Raw genomic sequence first — 21,375 nt, 5'->3', positions numbered from 1 at the left:
GTAGCTTTGCTATAAGAAAAACACGCACACACACGCACACGCAAATGGATTAACTGCATTTTGACTATCGCGGAAAATCGAAACCCAGATTTTAGTATTGCAACCCCATAAAATTACTGCTGTCCCATTAGTGGACTTTATGACAAAAGTAGTGTTCAAGTATGTTTGGCCCGGCATGGCCAGTTGGTTAGGGGTGCTGGACTCGTAATCTGAGAATCACGTGTTCGAATCCCCGTAACACTCACTAAACATGCTCGCCCTTTCAGGATCAATCTCACTATTCGTTGGTAAGAGTAGTTCAAGAGTTGGTGGTGGGTGATAATGTCTGACTGCCTTCCCTCTAGCCTTACCCTACTAAATTAGGGACAGCTAGCGCGAAAATTCAAAACAAACAAACAAGTTTCTTTTCCCCGAGGATGTTTAATTCGATTGAGATTCAGTAACTTTCCTCACCGGATTAAATTCACAATATAGTCAAAATGCGACCACCATTGAAACAACAGGTAGATTGGTATATCTGTTGCTTGTTATTAGCTTGTCCTTCGTGCCTGCAGGCTTCACATTTTCTTAGTGGCACTCAATTCGCTTTTGGACGTTGCGATGTACATATATCTGTTTTGAATATCCAAATAAATGTAATACTCTAGAAGTGTGTGCAAGGTGATTGTTACACTGGGTAAGTTGAATTAGATATCAGTTTCTTTAAGAAGGTACAACGTCTACATTCTGTTAGCGCAATCAAGCACGCTCATTGACACTTCCATAACCTATGGCTCGACACGGTCAGGTAATTAGGGCGATTGACTAGTAATCTGAGGATGGCAGGTTTGAATCCCCGACCAATCAAACCCGCTCGCCGTTTCAGCCACGAGGGGTTTTATTAAAATGACGGTTAATACCACTATTCGTTGGTAAAAGTAGCCCAAGAATTGGCGGTGGGTGGTAATGATTAGTTGCCTTCCCTTAGTATTACACTGCTAAATTAGGGACGGCTAGCGCAGATAGCCCTCGTGTAGCTTTACGCGAAATTCAAACACATTCTAATCTCATCTCTCGTCTGTTTCTTCATGTTACTAATTCTCGTTTATAGTAGTTTGTTTGTTTGTGTTACCAGCTCTATTCTAATCGGTCGCGTGTTTGTCTCTGTTAGTATTATATTCTAATCTGTCGTCTGATTTTTTTATTTCTAAACTTTATTCTTATTTGTCACTGTTACAGACTGTTCCTATTTAGCGATTTGTTTGTGTGTAAAATTTCTATTGTAATCCGTCTTTTTTGTCCACTGATGTAATTGGCCACTCGACCGTTCGTTCAGCCAAGCAGAATACTTGTGTTAAACAGTTTTTGTTTAAAATAAAGTTTTGTTCTAATAAATAATAAAATAATACTAATTATTATATTTTCTGCGAAAATATTTCTCTTCAATTTTTTTTTTAAAACGTAAAATCATTTCAACATTCTTGCCGTACACATTAAGGATAAATTTACATGTGTGCAAAAGACACTTCAAGCAGACTTCAAGAGCACGTGAATTATGAGGATTTTTATAAAATTATTCGATTTCTGTTTCTAAAGTTGCTTTAACCTTAAAACTCACACACTCTTGAATGGGAAGAGAATATGACTCCTATTGCTTTGTTATTTTGTTTTTTTTTTTTTTATGTTTCGCTACAATCACGCTCAAAACATTGGTTTGACACGTGCGCGTTTCATGGCGTTTTTATTGGTATACTCTTAAGATTCTGTTTTGCTGTAGAAACATTAGTGTATTGATTGTTGTTTTTTCTGTACATATACAATTAAGAGACATGAATGTCTTTTAAATTTCTAGGCTCTAGCGACATAGTTTTGATTACTGAAAATCATAAATTATTTATTTTCTTCTGGGGTCAGAGGTCAATATAATAGTTTAATACATGATGTGTTTCACAGATAATTGTGACGTTGCTACTTCTGTATTCCTAACTGATTTATTTTATTTCTTATTTATTAACAACAGGATTAAACAAAACATTAAACCACTGAGTTTACTTACGAAACGTGTCGAGCTTAGTTAGGATCATAAAAATGTAAATAAAACTATTTTGATAAAAGTGATTTGTATAGCTTAAGATATGCTTCCCATAGAATTATAACACCTTCCTTGTTTTTAACGTAAACGTGACTTTTCACTGTTTTGTAATAAATTTATAAAATTACCATATAAGCCTTGTATCTTTACAAATGGTTAGAGCTAAATATTTTATAAATCAGTAACACAGAAATCATTTTATATCAAAATGAGTAATATTTGTATGTAATCAATCCAACTTACTTAACACTAAAGCAGTGCTCCATAATATAATACACTGTAATCCTCATGTCTTGAAGACCACATTTCTGATGATTAAGAACACTACAGATACACGTCCAACGTGTCTTGAAGATCCAGACTACTACAGATGACCATCTGATGATCGTCTTTTTTTCTGTTACAGGGGAAGCCATTGACGGTTTGAATGATGGACCATTATGACCTGCTTACACGAAATAAAAACGTGGAACTCCACTTTAAATATGACTGTTGTTGCAACTCTGAGAGCTATCAGAAAGGAATTTCGACGCAAAGATGCTTCGTGTCATTAACCTCATACTCTCTTTAGTTAGAACATTTCGTGAAGAGTGAAGTGTTTTCTCATCCAAGCACGTGAGACATCCCACAGTGAGAACAAAAGAAAATATCGCTGCAGCAACTGGACAAAGTCCTAAAAACTTGACCTGTCGTCTTTGAGCAAAACAAGTGTGACATTTACTCCACGTGGGTCAGATTGTTCAGAAACGTGAAGTTACTACTAACTAAAATGACACACTGCAGACAGTAATGGCTCGTTACAAGAAGTGCTTCAGCTGTAAGGGACAGCATGTAACTGATGTAATTATGAAGTAGACCTTTTATATTGATGTCCCATATTTGTACTTCAGTATAATAATAAAAAAAATATTCAGCTTTGTTGTGTGACGAAAATAAATCATATATTCACAGTTCATTCTGTACAATGACACTAAAACAATAAATGTGTAACACGATGTCCTAATGATAGACTAATGACTTTTAATGACCGTAAACAACCTTAGACCGAACTACTTCTGTTGTGTAACAAGGTATTCTAACGATTGACTAACGACTTTTAATAACCGTAAACAACCTTACACCTAACTACTTATGTTGTGTAACAAGCTATTCTAACAACGGACTAATGACTTTTAATGACCGTAAACAACCTTAGACCGAACTACTTTTGTTGTGTAACAAGGTATTCTAACAACGGACTAATGACTTTTAATGACCGTAAACAACCTTAGACCTAACTACTCCTGTTGTGCACAATGTATTTTAAGTTTCCTTTCATCGTCCCAAAAATAAGGTTGATATTGTTTCAAAGATCATTGATTTACGGGAACAGATGGTCCTTTGCGTCTTCACATAATATATCGTTAAATTTAAACAGTTATTGGTCGAAATTCGAAGATCTATTGTATTTTGCCAAAAAATGACTATCAAACTGAGAACGTGATGAATAGTGGGTCACTGATCTTGACATCCAGATGGTCTTTTGTTTCCTGGAAACATAAATTTATTATGTTCAATAAGTTTTATGGATAGGTTTGTTTATTTTAGAACAAAACTACGCAATGAACTATTTGCGTTGTGTCCATCGAAGGATCAGAACCCTAATTTTAGCATTATAAATCCCGAATCTTACTTACCATTGATTATAGTTAGAGAGCTTATTGTTTCCTAATTGAAGAAAAGGTCCTCAAACTAAGAGAGATTGTCAGCAACACGTAAACCTCAGATTTTGAGGTTACTGGGACCTACTGCCTAGAAATCATGCAACTGATTTATGTAAACATCAACTTATACAATCACCTTCCTTAACAACGCTCACTCGACTTCCTTCAGTCAGTCAATGCTAGTATGGAACTTTTTTTAAAACACAGAATCATCTATTAACAACAGTACTAAATGACGCTTACATACTTTCATTTAACCTGCTATTAACAATTACAGTAATACTTTCCCATTATTAACCCTTTCACTGCAGCTGGAATGTATATCTATCTCCCAATGTTCGCACCCCTTCCCACTGAGGCTTGGACAAACGTTTCCCATTGTATACGCTGTCAAACACATTCCTCTGTTGGGTCTAGGTTCATCACCTTGACTATTATCACTAGATGGAGAGATAGCATCCTCTTGTCTCTTCATCATACATCTGAACACCACTTGAATCACGCTAACTGTATTCTAAGCTGTGTGAGTCAAGCATATTTACATAGTAATTAGGGTTACTAATCACTGCTTTTGCGAAGCGGTCACGGATGACAAGCAGTTGTCGTGCATTCATTTCACTCAGGCCTTTTGTTGATTACTGAATGGCTGAGTGGAAAACATTGAGGAAAACCGTATATCAACATCAGATGAAATGCCAAGAGTTTCTTTCCAACTCATTTTGCTAACACGTTTCACGCGCAGTAATTTTGAACGACAAGAGGAAACGTTTGTTTCAGCCGCAGTGAAAGGGTTAATAGATATTTTAATTTTGTTTACGTTCCAGTCCTTGAGTTAAAGAAATGGGGTCACAAACAACCCTCGTTTTTAAAAATACTTATAATGACCGATGATTCGTAATGACCTTTAGGCTATTTCTGTAAATGTAAATAAAGTAATCAGAAAGAAACATTTTTTTATCTCTTGTTTGCCAATCATATCAGATTATGACCAACAGACACACCAGTGATATTCAGTGTCAGTCTACTACATATATCTTCTTAAAATACTGCGCGTTGAGTACTTAACCTTGCACTTTTTTTTTTTTTCTCATAATACCAGTTTGATAAAATGTACTTATAGTGTTACGAATCCAATTACACACAAATGCTTTAAGATCAACTCTTGAGTTTCTCTTACAAGTGTTTTTTTATACAGGCTGTCTTTGAAAATAAAATAAAGTGTTGTATCAGGAATATACGCGAGATGAGAAACAACTTTCCATCCAATCTTCTCAATGACAATCGATAAAAAATGTGACGTGGTATCACCAAGTTGCAGACGAACATCTCACAAAGAAACGAGAAAGTTAGATATAACATTTGGATTCACTGTATGTTCTTCTGTTATTTTGAACCACTAACGTCCATTAAAAACAGGATCGTGGTTTGCAACATTTAAAATGCTCGGTACACAGAACCATCAACACGTTTCGTCTTTTTGTCATGTTTCGTCCAAGATGAATGTTATGATCGAAATTCTCACGTACTTTTCACTATGCCTTACACTTTACATAGTTTTAGCAATTATCAACAAAATCTAATGATCGACGTGATGTTAAACGACTGATAAAAGAAAGTAAATGGACTTGTAATAACATGTTAATAATAGATATACAAGTTTCGACGAAACACTGGCCCAAAACCCATATGAAAATTAGTTTTAGTTGATGTCAGTAATTTATAAAATGCCTGTATAGAAAGAATCATTGTGATGAACTTTAATGTTTTGGTTTTTCTTTGCCCAAGTCTTGCAGTGGACAATAAAAGAAAGATGGAACCGGGAGTTATAAGGTCGCTACTCTCTTATACAAAAGTTGTAAGGCTACTCTTCTGTGGTACAAAAGTTGTAAAGCCACTGTTCTGTTGTACAAAAGCTGTAAGGTCACTCTTCTATGGTACAAAAGCTGTAAGGTCACTCTTCTATGGTACAAAAGTTGTAAGGCCACTCTTCTATGGTACGAATATTGTAAGATCACTATTCTTTGCAAAATATTCATAGTAATTAAAGTAATGTGACATTTTATTGTCTAAATAAAAGCAAGTTCGATTGATGTATCAGATTATTTGACAGACATTTTAATTCTTTGCAAAAGTCATATACGTGGATAATGACGCATGATGAGAGGCACCGATGTCACGCATTTCACCCCTACTGATCATTACTGTCATATTACATAAACATTTGGCAGATAAGTTGACTTTAACATTTTTTAATAGTAATGACAGTTAAACTTGACAATCTTGTTTCCTTAAAAAAATTGCCCACTTATTGAATATATTTTTATCAACAGTTTTTGGTTTTAGAACAAAGCAACATCGGGCTATCTGGTATGTCAACCATGAAGAATCGAACCCCGGATTTTAACTTCCTAAATCTGCTGTCCCACCGATGGACTTTATATCTAAGGTAACATACGCTACGAACAATTTTCATAGAACTTTCGGCAATTTGTCCACGTTTTCTTCTGTAACTTTGCCCCCTAGTGGCTCAGCATTCAACTTGAAGGTTTATAACGCTAAAAGTCAGGTTTCGACAGCCGCGGTGAGCTTAACCCAAATAGCTCATTGTCTAGCTTTGTGTTTAACCAAACAAAACTGTAGTTTTAGTTAAAGAGAAGAATGTCCCATGGAAAGTAAATAAAAGTTTTAAAAGGCGATTTCGCGAAATATCCACTTTAAGTATCCAAAACACAAAACTATACAAAGAATGGAGAATCCATGTTTATTTTTTTAAAAACGCCAGTAGTTTTCTCAGCACCTGATTAGTTTTGATATAACAATTTTTTAAACGGATTTGCTGACAAAAATTCATCGTATTTAAGAATGGTAGAAAAGACTGGCGTTTAACTGCCAAGTATTAATAAGTCACGGCGACAAACCAAACACACTGTTGAAGTTTGAAATATTCATCTTAACCAAATTTGAGCAAAACAAATCACTACTTAACAGTTCAAAAGTCTCTTTACAACACCAGGCAGACAGAGAAGGGTGAATGTTAAAGTAAAAAAGGTTCCGAAAGGCGAAAAACAAACAAAATTCTTAAATTCTTCAAAATTGCAACGTAATCAGATACACACACAAAAGATACAGTTGATACGTTAACGGAAAAGATGCTTTACGAAATATCTACGAATACTAAGAAATTTTCTATTCTTAAACAAAGTACAATAACTCAAATTTTACGCATTTCATTGGGTGTAATACTGTTTATTAGTAATTCAACTAAAGCTCATTAGCCAGTGATTATAACTATTGAAACAAGATGCAAATATTGAAGGTCGTCAGTAATTTTACTTGCGTGTCAAAAACACGTTTGTGGTTCGAAAATAAGGACGACCACGTGTTTTCAATAGCAAAATTTCTCCAAACCAAGTTTTCGTTATAGCTCTTTTTAGTATTTAAGACCACAAATGAAAAAAAAAGACCATAAAATTACGTAAAAGGCTTTAACATAGATCAAGACACAAAATGAAAAATTCCATCACAAATGTAAGACACAAACCTGAAGAAATGAATGAAGTAGACATGAAGCTCAAAACAAAAACAAACAGTTCGTTTCTAGCACTGTCTTCACTTACACATATAGGTTTTTTTTGTTTTGTTTTTTATAAAACTTCTCCCAATGGGGTTGTGGAACTACTTCCCCACCCTGGATGTCTCGGAATGTAAAATCTACGACTAATAAAAAGTAAGTCACAGCAACAATTAACAAATCACTTACAATGCACGAGACATTTTGTCGTCAGAAATGCTTAATACCTACAGTATTTCTGATGCTCCCTTTGTTGGTTCAGGTGGTAACTATGACATTTATCCTGGCCTAAACTACTAAATATTTTATACACATAACAGGAAATAAATATATATATATATTTATTTATATATAGATATAACATCTTCTATACGCAGGTTTCCTAATACTCCCATTCACCTACTGCTATTATAGACATTTTATTGACTGGTATGTATCACTTAGATAGGCAAGAGAAAGGAATCATGTCGTCTTCAAAATTATCATCGCTAATAAAGGAAACAAATGACTGCATAATGTAACACAGACGTTACGAAAATATGCTCTACATAATGCCTTTAAACATATTACTATAATTTATTAGATACAATATATAAATTCCTGCGTTAATGTGTGTTAATGTCCTAACACTTTTCCTAATAGTTGCGACAAATATACTTTTGTTCTGAAACATAATTATTAAAGCAACACACCATTTGTACTTTTGTATGTTTAAAAAGATGAAATACACGAAGGGCTGGATTCTGATTCACAAGAGCTTTGAAAAACAACAACGCAAAACGAAAACATGCTGTTGTTGTAGTGCACAAAATAAGCAAACAAATTCCCCACTAGGCAAATATCTGAAAGTATAAATTCCAGGCTGTTACGTTAAGGAATAGCGAAGTTTTCGCATGCACTAGTCTCAACTCGCGTTGAGTACTGATTTAGCGAACACAAGTATCCATTTTGCATCTTACGAAATGATGCAATAATGCAGGGCCATTATTTGATTCTCTTCTAATATAAAAAAAAAATTATTTGTTTGAAAGTCTTGTAACCTTTAAAACACTTAGCACATAAAAATCGTTTACACTAAACGTGGAATTAATTTTAGTCCTCCATTTTGTCTTCTTTTTAAATAATTTCATTAAAGCTTGTTTGAAATTTGATGCGATAATTAACATCTGGTTATCTACCGATTCGGCTAAGACGAAGAATCGTTTGGCATACAAAGAAACCCCCATTACACACAAACATACAAACACAGATATGAAAAAAATTAAATGTATAAAAGCTAATTGTTTGTTTTCGTTAATCCACATGAAAACGGCCTCACGTCCTATCTTCAATTTTAGAAATCTAAAAACAAAAATCACAAATACACCGAATGGGAAATATCAAGTGCTGTCTGTCTAAGAAATTCGTGGTGCAGAGTTGAAGGCAGAGAAGATATCCTCACTAGTGCTGTCTTAGCTCATGCGCTGACTGGAATAATAAGAATACTATGAAATGCTTTGTTGACGATAAGGATAGTTAAGGTAATCTCTATAGTGATGGACTCGTCTGATCACTCTGCATTGCGTTACTACACAAGAATGATGTTAGAACACATAAATTACACAAGGTTTTTCTCTCTCAGTCAATCCACTACCACCCGTCCTCTATTACTACATGGGATTTTTCAGAAGTCTTTTCTGGCGAAAATCGTAGACTTTCCGGCAGAAGAACACCATTTCTGGCGAAACTCGCCCTGGTGGAAGTCGACTGAGTCGAGGATATATTTCACCTGACTTAGGAACCATAGAGGTCTCGGGGTTGTGCTCTTCTTCAATCATTTTCACTCCTTTCCGGTACCTGTGACAAAATTTGACGAATCATACATCAGTTACACGCATATAACTAGCAAATAAATATAACCTACTTTATTGGAGTGCTGAGATAAATGTCCTTTGAGTACTCAACAAACATTTATATATATATACAAAAGTTCATCCCTGAAGAACTGGGACAAATATACGGACAGTACTTATAAAATAAAGTAAGAGGAAATTTATCTACTAGAGAAACCAAAAAAATAAGTTGACTTACTGGACAACTCAACAAATATATATAAACTGAATTACTGGATAACTGAGACAAACCTACCAAAAGTGTTCAAGAAATAAGTAACAGTTCATTTATTAGGTTGAGGAATAATTCGTGAGCGTTTTTAAATAATTTCATTCAAGCATTACATGCAAGACTATACAATACTTCAATGCATGAACAGATTACACCCAAAACATTTATTATGATACTTTATTTCATTTAATACCTAGGTATATAGTATGCATTGTTTTAAACGAAATTGCAAGAAATTAAATGCGAAAAGCAGATGGTGTCGAAAATGCTCGATTTTGTCCAATTGACATTCCATTTAATGAGCTGAAAATGAAAGCAAAAATTAAAGACATACGAAAATCAAACATACCATCTATTATAGCAAAAAAATTATCTACCAAATGACGTGAAATATTTTGCGAAAGCGTTTCATTTATGAATATATTTTTTTAACTTGAAAAAACGCTCACGAATTATTCCTCAACCCAATACTTTAGAATTAAGGGAAATCAAGCTATAGCACCCACCAAATAAATATGTGTTAATCTACTGGAGAATTTGGACAAACCTGCATACAGCAAGCAGTTAGTAAGTACAAGTTGATTTACTGGAGAATTTGGACAAACCTGCATACAGCAAGCAGTTAGTAAGTACAAGTTGATCTACTGGAGAATTTGGACAAACCTGCATACAGCAAGCAGTTAGTAAGTACAAGTTGATTTACTGGAGAATTTGGACAAACCTGCATACAGCAAGCAGTTAGTAAGTACAAGTTGATTTACTGGAGAATTTGGACAAACCTGCATACAGCAAGCAGTTAGTAAGTACAAGTTGATTTACTGGAGAATTTGGACAAACCTGCATACAGCAAGCAGTTAGTAAGTACAAGTTGATTTACTGGAGAATTTGGACAAACCTGCATACAGCAAGCAGTTAGTAAGTACAAGTTGATTTACTGGAGAATTTGGACAAACCTGCATACAGCAAGCAGTTAGCAAGTACATGTTAATCTACTGGAGAATCTGGACAAACCTGCATACAGCAAGCAGTTAGTAAGTACAAGTTGATCTACTGGAGAATCTGGACAAACCTGCATACAGCAAGCAGTAAGTAAATACAAGTTGATCTACTGGAGAATTTGGACAAACCTGCATACAGCAAGCAGTAAGTAAATACAAGTTGATCTACTGGAGAATTTGGACAAACCTGCATACAGCAAGCAGTTAGTAAATACATGTTAATCTACTGAATAATTAAGATAGGTCTACCTGGTCAATTAAACAAAAATACAAATTGCTAACTTCATCTATTAGGAAACTTAACAAAGTTGATCTATTTGAAAGTTTGGGCAGGCCTACCTGCAATACTCCGTAAATGTTAGAACATAACATTTGTCCTCGATGCACGCGACACTGTTGACATCTCTGTGTTTGGAGGCAAATATCTCATCTTCCATGTCCTGTGATGTTCGGCCTTGTTCGGTATGTTCTGGTCGGTAATACCACATCAGACTCGTCATCATTTCGCCTAAACAAAGAAGTAAATCACCATTTAGAGAGTAAGACTGTACAACAACACCAACAGAGTAAAATACAGAGTAAGACTATATAACAACACTAACAGAATAAAATACACAGTAAGACTGTATAATGACACTTAAAGAGTACAGTACGATATAAAGACATGTGGTATTCAATCCCTTGATATATGAAGTCTGGTCTTGTACTTTAGATCTACTGCTGTGGAGTGCTATTCCTCGAAATTGGTTTCACTCAGGTGGTGATAAATAGTGAATCATATGACAGACTGTTTTTTCCACTAAAGAAATATTTAATATTGTTTGTTTTCCGAAGTTCGTTCACAGCCACGCAAAGGTGGTCTCTCTCTATGCTGTGCCTACCATGGGTTTCGAAACTCGGTTTCTAGCGTTAGAAGTCAGCTAGAAGTCTCTAATTTAGTAGTGATGGGTCACTCTTTTACCGTCTCAACGACTAAAAGGTTAGCAGGGATTCAAACCATGGCCTTCACATCGTGAACCAAGTGCCTTGACCACTAGACTATGCCAACTATCGAATTACCATAATTATTTATTAAAAGTGTTTGAGATACTGGTGTACTAAACATACACTCCTGATAAATCCTTGTATCTCAGGGAATATACCCACGAGGTTAATAAAAGTTATAATATACGAAACTAGCATTGTTCAGGGCCTTACCGTCTTCTGGATTTTCCCATAAGGCTACTATTTTTGCGACAAAAGGAAGGTCCGTCTTTTTCGGACCTGACTTTAATAGAACGCAGTCTCTCACCCGTATGATGTCACCCTCCACATGGCACATGGCCGGGAAGCACTTGATTAGACGTAGTGGATCATCGTTCTGAAAAAAGAAAAAGTATATAAAAAACAATAATTACGCTGATGATTCTGGATAAATAATCACTATGAATATCTCACATTTAATATAACTTTGTCGTCACAACTGAATAACATTTAAGACAAAATACAAAATAATCTGTACGCTAATTAAGCCTATACTAGCATCTCTCAACCTCGTTAGTAAAACCTAAACTTCGAGAAATATCTCACGGCCCACTTCAGAAACTTGAATTCGTATAATGAGTAAGGCAGTGAGTGTTGTTTCATATTTGCTATGCTGGCGGGTTCTTGCGCGTGACATTAGCATTTGGCGAGTTATTATTTTAGTTTGCATTATATGCTTTTGCTGTTTCGCAAGATTTTAAAAAAATATTACCAAACCTTCAGCCATTTCGCGACTCACCGGTTGAGAAACACTGGTCTATACCACATTGTTGAGAAACACTGGTCTATACCACATTGTTGAGAAACACTGGTCTATACCATATTCTTGCAAGTGACAACGATATTCATTTTAAAGTACGTGTTCAAGAAACTTTGCAGAAAATTTCATTTGCGAAATTCGTTGTTGGTTGTTCATTAAAAACTGTAGATTTAAAGTACACGTTTTGCTATGTACCTGCTACAACGTTATTCTAAGTAAAGTTAAATTCCTACTTACAACTTCGCATAACTTTAATAAAAAGAAAATAAATATAACTTTAACAGAACATCGGAGGATTCATAAAGTTCTGCCACACTGCTAACATGTAGAAGTATCTCGATACGACACTTTTTTGTTTTTAAATTAGAACTTTAATTACCCCTCCACATATTGTCCCAATTTTGAGGAAATATATCTATCTGATCATTTTCGATCAGTTAGACCCGTCTAGTTTAAACAGTTTAATAAAAACATAACTATAATGTTTTCTTCTAAAAGCCTAAAAGACCTCCGATAAGGCAGTAAGTTTAAGGACTTACAAAGCTAACATTCGAGGTTCGATTTTCCGCGGCGGACACAGCAGCTAACCCAGTGTGGCTTTCCTCTAAAACAAACAAACTGAATGCCTCAAATCTAAATACATTTAAGTAGAAGCTAAGCAACGTTCCGTCAAACAACAACACACAGACTTTGTATATTCACTGCATTCTGCAAAGATTTGAGTCGATTCGACCTGATAAAAAGCAGAAGGAACAAAGGATGACGTTCAACAAGACACGTATATCTTTGTTCACAAAAAAAAATAAATCCATTCTGCTGGCTTTGTTTCAACAGAATGACATTGCTGTTACTGCCGTATAGAAGTAAATATATGGAACAATGACACCTGACAACAAAAAAACTTGAATGAGGTAGTAATATTTGACGTCATCTAACTCGATGACGTATTTCTTGCTCGTTTTAAAAAGATGTCTTTGAACGAATCCATCTATGCGTTGATGCGTCACGTTTTATTCTGCGTTTTAATTTTTTTTTAAATGTTCAAACCATGAAGATAAATTGAAAAATAAACTTTAAATCTACAAAAGAGTGAGATATTGGAATGTTTGATTTTGGTCATTATGATAAAAAATCAAACCTAAGTTTAATGCATTGAACAAGTTATCATTTGGGTAAAGGTTAAAGGTTATGGCAAAGGCTCAGTTAATTCTACATATACGCCTGCCTTCATCTGATGGTCGTAACCATCCTAATTGATGTATGATCGGAACCAAACTTGGCTTGCGATCTTCATTGGCTCCTGCTAGATGAAACCGTATTAAGTGAGATTACCGTATATAATTCGTGTTATACAGTTAATATTAGGCAATGGAAACAATCCATCCACCTGACAAACTAGCACATAGAGATGTCAACTGTTGACAAAAGAAAACGTTACACCGAGTCACACAAGATAGTCTGAGGTTATAAATAAGAAAATATTAAAGGTATTGAAAGAAAGAAAAAATATCGTAGAGAGCCTAATACGATCGTCTGCTTATTTCATCAGATTTTCTATGAGGGTGTTGTACCTCATGGTGGTATTACAATACACTAGCTATTAAAGTGTCTTGAATAAGACAGTTTATTAACGAATATCGTATACTTATTTTCATAGAATTGAGTATTAAAGTTTATTATCACAGTGCCGAGTATCACACTATACTATTACAACAATGCTAAGTTATATCTAATATAACATTACAGTATATTAGATAGTATAGTAAACTATTATCACAGTGTTAAGTATTACAGTATATTAAATAGTATAGTAAACTATTATCACAGTGCTAAGTGTTACAGTATATTAACTAGAATAGTATACTATTATCACAGTGCTAAGTGTTACAGTATATTAACTAGAATAGTAAACTATTATTATAGTGCTAAGTATTACAGTATATTGACAAGTATTGTATACTATTATCACAGAGTTAAATATATCAGTTTATTAATTACATAGCCAAGTTTCAAATACGCAAATATCTGACACTTATAACTTCAGCAACGGGTAAACTAGACTTTTTTTCTTGGTTACAGTTTATCAATTAATAAGCCTTTCTTTCATTCTTAACTCATGTTCATTATTAGTCCTAGACAGGATTTGGAAATGTTATACATTTATGGGTTCATTACAAATGTAGAACATACGTCTCTTGAACTTGAATATAACGTGATTCTCAAATTCGTATGCTGTTGTTTACATGTTTTTAACTTCCTGGTGGTAAAATTTACATAACCCAAATTACATATAACAGGTTGTGAAATAAATGCCTCCCGCAGTCGTACTTTCTTATATTAATATAACTGACTAAAACAGGAAGAAAACACATATATTTTTTTATAATTTATTGAAGAAAAAATTACCTAATCAGTTTAACCAATAAATATAAATTTCTCCATAAATATATGAAATATTAAGGAATTTCCTAATTAAAACTAGTTTTCCAGCAAATATTATGAATTGTGTTATCCATCAATAATTAAATAATAGATTTATTCCAACATCGATTTCATAAAAAGTAGCGAAACGAAATACTTTTTGTTATACTATCTTACGAAACAAACAATAGGACCCGGCGTGGCCAAGCGTGTTAAGGCGAGGTTCGCGTGTTCGAATCCCCGTCATTCCAAACATACTCGCCATTTCAGCCGTGGGGGCGTTATAACGTGACGGTCAATCCCACTATTCGTTGGTAAAAGAGTTGCTGAAGAGTTGGCGGTGGGTGGTGATGACTAGCTGCCTTCCCTCAAATTTTACACTACTAAAATAGGGAAGGCTAACGCAGATAGCCCTCGAGTAGCTTTGCGCGAAATTCGAACCAAACCAAGCAAACAACAGAGATTAAAAATCAATTTAAAAAATGAATCCATCAGAATTATTCGAAACTAGGATTGAGATTCGTAGTTAAGTCAACGTGTAGATTTTTATTTTTTTCAGATACGAAGAACGGATATGCGTCCACCACACATCGAATATACTATAACAATATTGGTGTTCTCAGACAGGTAATCTGACAATTGCCCTTCGTAGCCATATCTTATCATATTAGTATATAACTATCTAAATGAGAAACACACACAAAACACGTACTTGATGGAATAATTAATTATTTAAAACTATTCAACTCTCTCGCTCTGGCTAGCCTTTACTGCGCATGTCACGAGAGTTTAGCGACCTATTTTTATTTTATTACAGTAAACAAAATTTAATATGAAACCTGTATTGTTTCCTCCTACTTAATTAATATGCTCGGTGATCTAATATTTTTATAATGAACATTCTTAAGTATTATTGTTCAGCATGTGTTGCAGTATATAAAGTACGTCCGTGTATCACGTGTAATAGTGCATTAAGTGCCACAATGTGAGACGTATACCACTATATTAAGTATAATAGTGTACCACGTATAACTGTTTATGATATATTAATGAGCATAATCAGTCAGTAACATTTATAATTTTACATCTTATCCGTGAAAAATATTATATCAAGACACTGTGTGCATTTCTCGCTACTGTTTATGTTCCATCAAATACTGGTTAAAAAACATTTAGATGAGATACCTACATTCAATAGGACTAGTTTTTCGAAAGGTTCTCCTTCCCAGGACCACCCATTAGAATATTTCTTTTTTCCGTTTTTCTTTGGAAGTTCTTGTTTCAATGGTGACAAAATACCGTTCAACTCTAATATTTTTGAACTGTTATTTGGTAGCTTCATTTTAGTCTTGCTCTGTTTTTCAATATTAACACTTTTCTGTTTGTTGTTTTGGGAAATCTTTGGTTGTTTCAGCTTTGTTTTTAACTTACTAGTAGTGGAAACTTTTTCTTGCTGAAAAGAACCATTTCCATTTTGGAAAGAATTACTGTGTGTTTTACTATCTGAACTGTTCGTATTTTCATCTAGACCACTGCTTTTCTTCATTCGTCGCTTAATTTTTAAGTCCTGGGCCTTTTGTGAATCCAACGACTGGTTCGGAATATTTCGGTTCCCGTGATGCAGAGTGCGTGATGATGATGTATTATTATTTCCATTTGTCGTCGAACAACTGTGGTCATTTGGTCTTCTAGGCTGAAAAACTGGCGGTTCTTTTCCTGAAATTGAATTGATTCGTCCGTTCAACACGGCACCAGGACTGTTGCATGGCTGTAATCGTCTTTCAGTCTGCCCTCTAATGACTACTGCGTTATTCGTTTCTGGCCTAGGGAACTGAGATTTATTGCAACTACTAATATTTTGATTCATGGGTAAATGTGATTGATGCTGACGTTGTGTGGCCTCTGCTTTTGGCACTGGAGGGAATGAACTTCCGGTAGGGGTTTCCCTGGGTGTTCGAGTTTTTATGTCTTTTTGTCGACTGGTAATCACTGGGGTCAGCTCGTGATAGGTGGGTCCTGGAGAGTAATCACGTGGTATACTGGTGGCTTGGTGTTTGGGATACATTGTATTTTGAGGTTGTGGGTGAGGGTGTTTCTGAATAGGTGCAGTGTGGGATTGACAATGAAAATTTGGACCATGAATAGAGCCGTGGAAATTGGAATGGGCCGATGATGGCTTTTGGGGAAGAGGAGGGCATGACGGGGGCTGGTTATTGAGGTGTTGTGATGGACGAACGGGACTATTTTCTTGAGAATAGCATGGACTTGCGAGATTGTTTGGGGACAAAACGTTTGGTGGACTGAGGTATGGTCTGGGCGCTTGGTTACAATTTGATATATCTTGAGAGTAATGACGACGAGGAAGGTTTGTTGGCATACAGTCTTGACGGAAACCGTGTGATGGAAGGTTATGAGGAGCCATTGGATCTTGAGTATAAAGAGGACGTGGTGTGTTTGAAATTTCATTCTGTAGAAACTGGTGATTATTATGAGGCAATGGATCTTGAGAAAATCCACGAGGGGCATTACTTTGGGGGACGTTCTCTTGAGAATAAGGAGGTGGTGGTGGAGGGTTTGTCGAATGAGGCATATCATGGGAGTAGTAAGCAAGAGGGGGGCTGCTATGAGGCATATCCTGAGTGAAACAACGAGAGGAACTGTTTGGATTCATAGCTTCCTGTGGGTAATGGGGCTGAGGTATGGACTCCATGGGACAAGATGGAGTAGACGATAAGGCATGACGGGAGATGCACTGGTCCCCACTTGCGTAATGATTGTGTGGTTGAGAGGGTGGAGGCGGAGGCGGGTGGTGATGGTGATGCTGAGGTGGATGATAGGGCACTGGTTTGTGAACGAGACAAGGATCAAGGACAGGCTGCACTGCAGAACCAGCAGGCTGGTAGTAGCCACCTGAAGATGAAAAAGAGAAAACGAAATTAGCAATGTCTGGAATGTCACGAGTAACATACATGAATGTTACAAATCAATTCTTGTGTATTATTTGGTGAACATTCTGACAAATTAGCAGCACTTGCAACCACAAATTAATGTTTTAACTTTAAAAAAAACTTTCCCACTTTTCAGCTATGTTGAACCTTTAAAAAACAAGAGATGAATATTGCCTGGTGATTTGTTAAGATAATTCTAGTTGAAGCAAAACTATATCTTAAACGAACAATCTTCCCTGGTCAACGATAAATTATTTAGGATTATTATTTCATTTGGTTTAGTTCTACAGAATAATGAGTGCAATTTTATCGGTGCCTAACCTTGGAGCTCGCTAGAAGAACAAATCTGTATAATGTAATATCATTAAAATCACAAATAGCTTCATTACTTCTTCGTCTCAGTCTTAGCCTTTTCACTCCTTGCTCTTCCGAGCCTGACTCACGCTGATTTGTTTGTGCTCTACATCAGTTTGTTTGTTTGTTTTGTTTTTTTGGAATTTCGCACAAAGCTACTCGAGGGCTATCTGTGCTAGCCGTCCCTAATTTAGCAGTGTAAGACTAGAGGGAAGGCAGCTAGTCATCACCACCCACCGCCAACTCTTGGGCTACTCTTTTAACAACGAAAAGTGGGATTGACCGTCACATTATACGCCCCCATGGCTGGGAGGGCGAGCATGTTTAGCGCGACGCGGGCGCGAACCCGCGACCACCCTCGGATTGCGAGTCGCACGCCTTACGCGCTTGGCCATGCCGGGCCCATCAGTTTGTTAAATACCCCACATGATCTTTCCCATGGGGCCGCGATTTGTTTTTTCTGTATAAAATACCTTTTCGATGTTTACTACATTTACGTATAAGAGATGTTATCCTGAAAATGGAGTCAATTTCTACGCGTAAGTGGATTCATAAGAATATCTACATTAGATATGCTAAAGATATAACATATATACTCAAAGATGTGTTGAATTCGAATATTTGTAGATCACTACAGCGTCTACATCACTCGTCTGTGTAAATGTTTAGAGATGAAAACATTTCTGACGTTAATACAAAACAACGTCATGGATGTTAATTAGCATACAAAACAAAAGTGTCGGAGTGAACGCTATCACTGCAGTGTTCCCTCCCCATAATTACCTTTATAAAATTTGTTCACAAATACTAGTAGAAGCAGAAAACAGTCAAAGAACTACATTACGATGTGAAGCATTACATAATACAACTTTAAGTACTTAAGATCGTTAAGCTGAAGCCAGAAAACTGGATAATGTGGCATTATTTTTGGCAGAGAGATACAACACAACTAATCCTAACGAAACGGAATAACCTTGAAACAGGACAGTTGTTTTGAAGTAGCTTCCATTCGTGCTCGTCGGAGGGTGGGAAGTGCCTCGAAACGCCCTTCTAGAGCTCAGATATATTTTTGTACAATATTTTGATCCTGTTCTGAAAATATTTTATATTGGAAATATTTTTTGCCGATCAGTACTCCTGATCATCACACAATCCACGAAGTTTAACACATTTATGGATTTTCTTAATTACTACCAAGTGTGGAATTAGTCTGCTCTCTGGTGTAACTGTATGACGAAATGAAACCGAATCATGATTCCGAGAAACGTACTTAACTTTTTGCTTTTTAAGGGGCACTTACTCGATTTTTTTAAATGCTGAATATTAAACAAAGTCATCACACACTACATGAATACTGAACAAAGTATCACGTCCTACACGAACATTAAACAAAGTCATCACGCCCTGCGTGAATACTGAACAAAGTATCACGTCCTACACGAACATTAAACAAAGTCATCACGCCCTGCGTGAATACTGAACAAAGTATAACGTCCTACACCAACATTAAACAGTCATCACGCCCTGCGTGAATACTGAACAAAGTATCACGTCCTACACGAACATTAAACAAAGTCATCACGCCCTGCGTGAATACTGAACAAAGTATAACGTCCTACACCAACATTAAACAAAGTCATCACGCCCTGCGTGAATACTGAACAAAGTATAACGTCCTTCACGAACATTAAACAAAGTCATCATCCTACACGAACACTGAACAAAGTCATCATACTATAAGAACACTGAACAAAGTATCACGTCCTACACGAACACTGAACAAAGTCATCACGCCCTAGATGAACAAGGAGCAAAGTCATCACACCCTACATGAACACTGAATAACGTCTTCACCATGTATTAGTTTTTACTAAAAATAAACAAAATTGTTTTAAACTAGTTTTGCTAATATAGTCACTGAAGATTAGCTTTATCAAAAATAAACTGCCACTACCACAGAGGTTTGTCATGAAAACAGTCTGTAATAACTTCAACAAAATTACTTCCTGAATTCAGTAACTTCTAGTCCTAAGATTTATTTAAGTTTAAAAGTTGTCAGCTTCGCATGTGATATACAAATAAATTAAACTGAACGACTATGAAAAATGTTCACATTGTCAACAATTCCATAAACTGTATTTGTTCATATTTGGACTGAGTTCACTTACATCCAGGTAATTTAACTTCTATGCTACTAACAGTTTCATTTTTTTGCCGTCTCATTATCACACATGCCTATACACTACTTTACAATATTTTTTCTACCACAGCTGAATCACATTAAACTTTGTAATGTAGAGAAATTCTACATACCGTCAAGCTAGAAATATACACATTAAGGGGGCATTGTAATTTATTAAAACGAACCGAACACGCTGAATCACCAAGTTTTCTCAAAGTCACAATAAGATAATTACCAAAGGGGAAAATAAAACGTAATTACATGTATCACGTGTTTTAAACATGGTTAAATAGCTAAAAACAATTACTCGCGAAGTTTTGTGCGCACGTGCTTTACACTATCAGCACGTCATGAGCATAACACGCATGTTCTTCAAGGACGGTGTGAAACTTGAGATTTATCTTTGCGCGATTCGGGTACCACCCATTTGACAGGTCTAACAGGAAACCTTCTTCCATGCCACTAAAAATAATCGGAGACTCGCCACTTCTTCCGTGAAGAAATTCCAATTTCGTTCGCTGTTAGTTAAAATATTTGGTAAGTCTCAGCACTGGTATTCATAATACGCACTAAATATGATATGCACAGAATTACTGAGAACTATAGATACTTCTTCATTATTCCTAGGGCAGCGTAGAAATAATGATGTCTCCGAAAGGATTTATAACGCTAGAAACGGGGTTTCAATACCCGTGATAGGCACTGTACAAATAGCCCACTGTGTAGCTAAGCCTACCTCTGAAAGTAACTGAGCATGCGTTCTCTTATGCAGTCGTTTTTATCTCTATTCGCTATTTTTCACTACTCAAATTCAAGCATTAATTAATCTTGACAATGTGACACCTCAAATCGCACGCTTTTACGAAACTTTGTCATTGATTTCAAACAGTCGGTGTTCGATTGTTTCAAACAATGAAATAACACCCATTTGTCAAACTTATAACAATGTATTATAACAGTAATATTATAAATACTCATACAGTGTCAAAAATAAATAAAGAAAAACACACGGTAAGTTTACATCTTTTGTTGAAAATGATGGCCTTGATCATAAAACTGACAAAAACATGAAAAAAGTGAAAACATCTTCACGTGTTTTCCACAATATGTTCTTATCAATTCTATCTTTTGCAACATGTCAATAATCTCTGTTGTGAATCAAAATAATTGATTACGATTTCCGAAAAAAAAATTACATAAGCGTTTAAACTGTTTAACACCGAAAAAAAAAATCATACTGT

At 35.6% G+C, this 21,375-nt stretch overlaps 1 protein-coding gene across 7 annotated transcripts in view; it reads right to left on the bottom strand.

Moving 5' to 3' along the window:
- Positions 1-6,999: 6,999 nt before the first annotated feature.
- LOC143226513 (uncharacterized) overlaps positions 7,000-21,375 on the bottom strand; it is a 181,747-nt gene continuing 167,371 nt past the window's right edge. For all 7 annotated transcript variants that reach the window (XM_076457548.1, XM_076457545.1, XM_076457546.1 and 4 more), the window contains 4 exons: positions 15,840-17,560; positions 11,644-11,806; positions 10,786-10,954; positions 7,000-9,181 (listed from right to left, as the gene is read on the bottom strand). In XM_076457548.1, the coding sequence (XP_076313663.1) occupies positions 8,995-9,181; positions 10,786-10,954; positions 11,644-11,806; positions 15,840-17,560 (2,240 nt within the window). In that variant the 3' untranslated portion in view covers positions 7,000-8,994. The remainder of the gene's footprint in view (positions 9,182-10,785; positions 10,955-11,643; positions 11,807-15,839; positions 17,561-21,375) is intronic.

The sequence above is a fragment of the Tachypleus tridentatus genome, chromosome 9 (genome assembly GCF_004210375.1).
Source record: "Tachypleus tridentatus isolate NWPU-2018 chromosome 9, ASM421037v1, whole genome shotgun sequence".
NCBI classification, from domain to species: domain Eukaryota; kingdom Metazoa; phylum Arthropoda; class Merostomata; order Xiphosura; family Limulidae; genus Tachypleus; species Tachypleus tridentatus.
The sequence above is the reverse complement of the archived record's forward strand: the minus strand, read 5'-3'. Positions and strand labels throughout refer to the sequence as shown.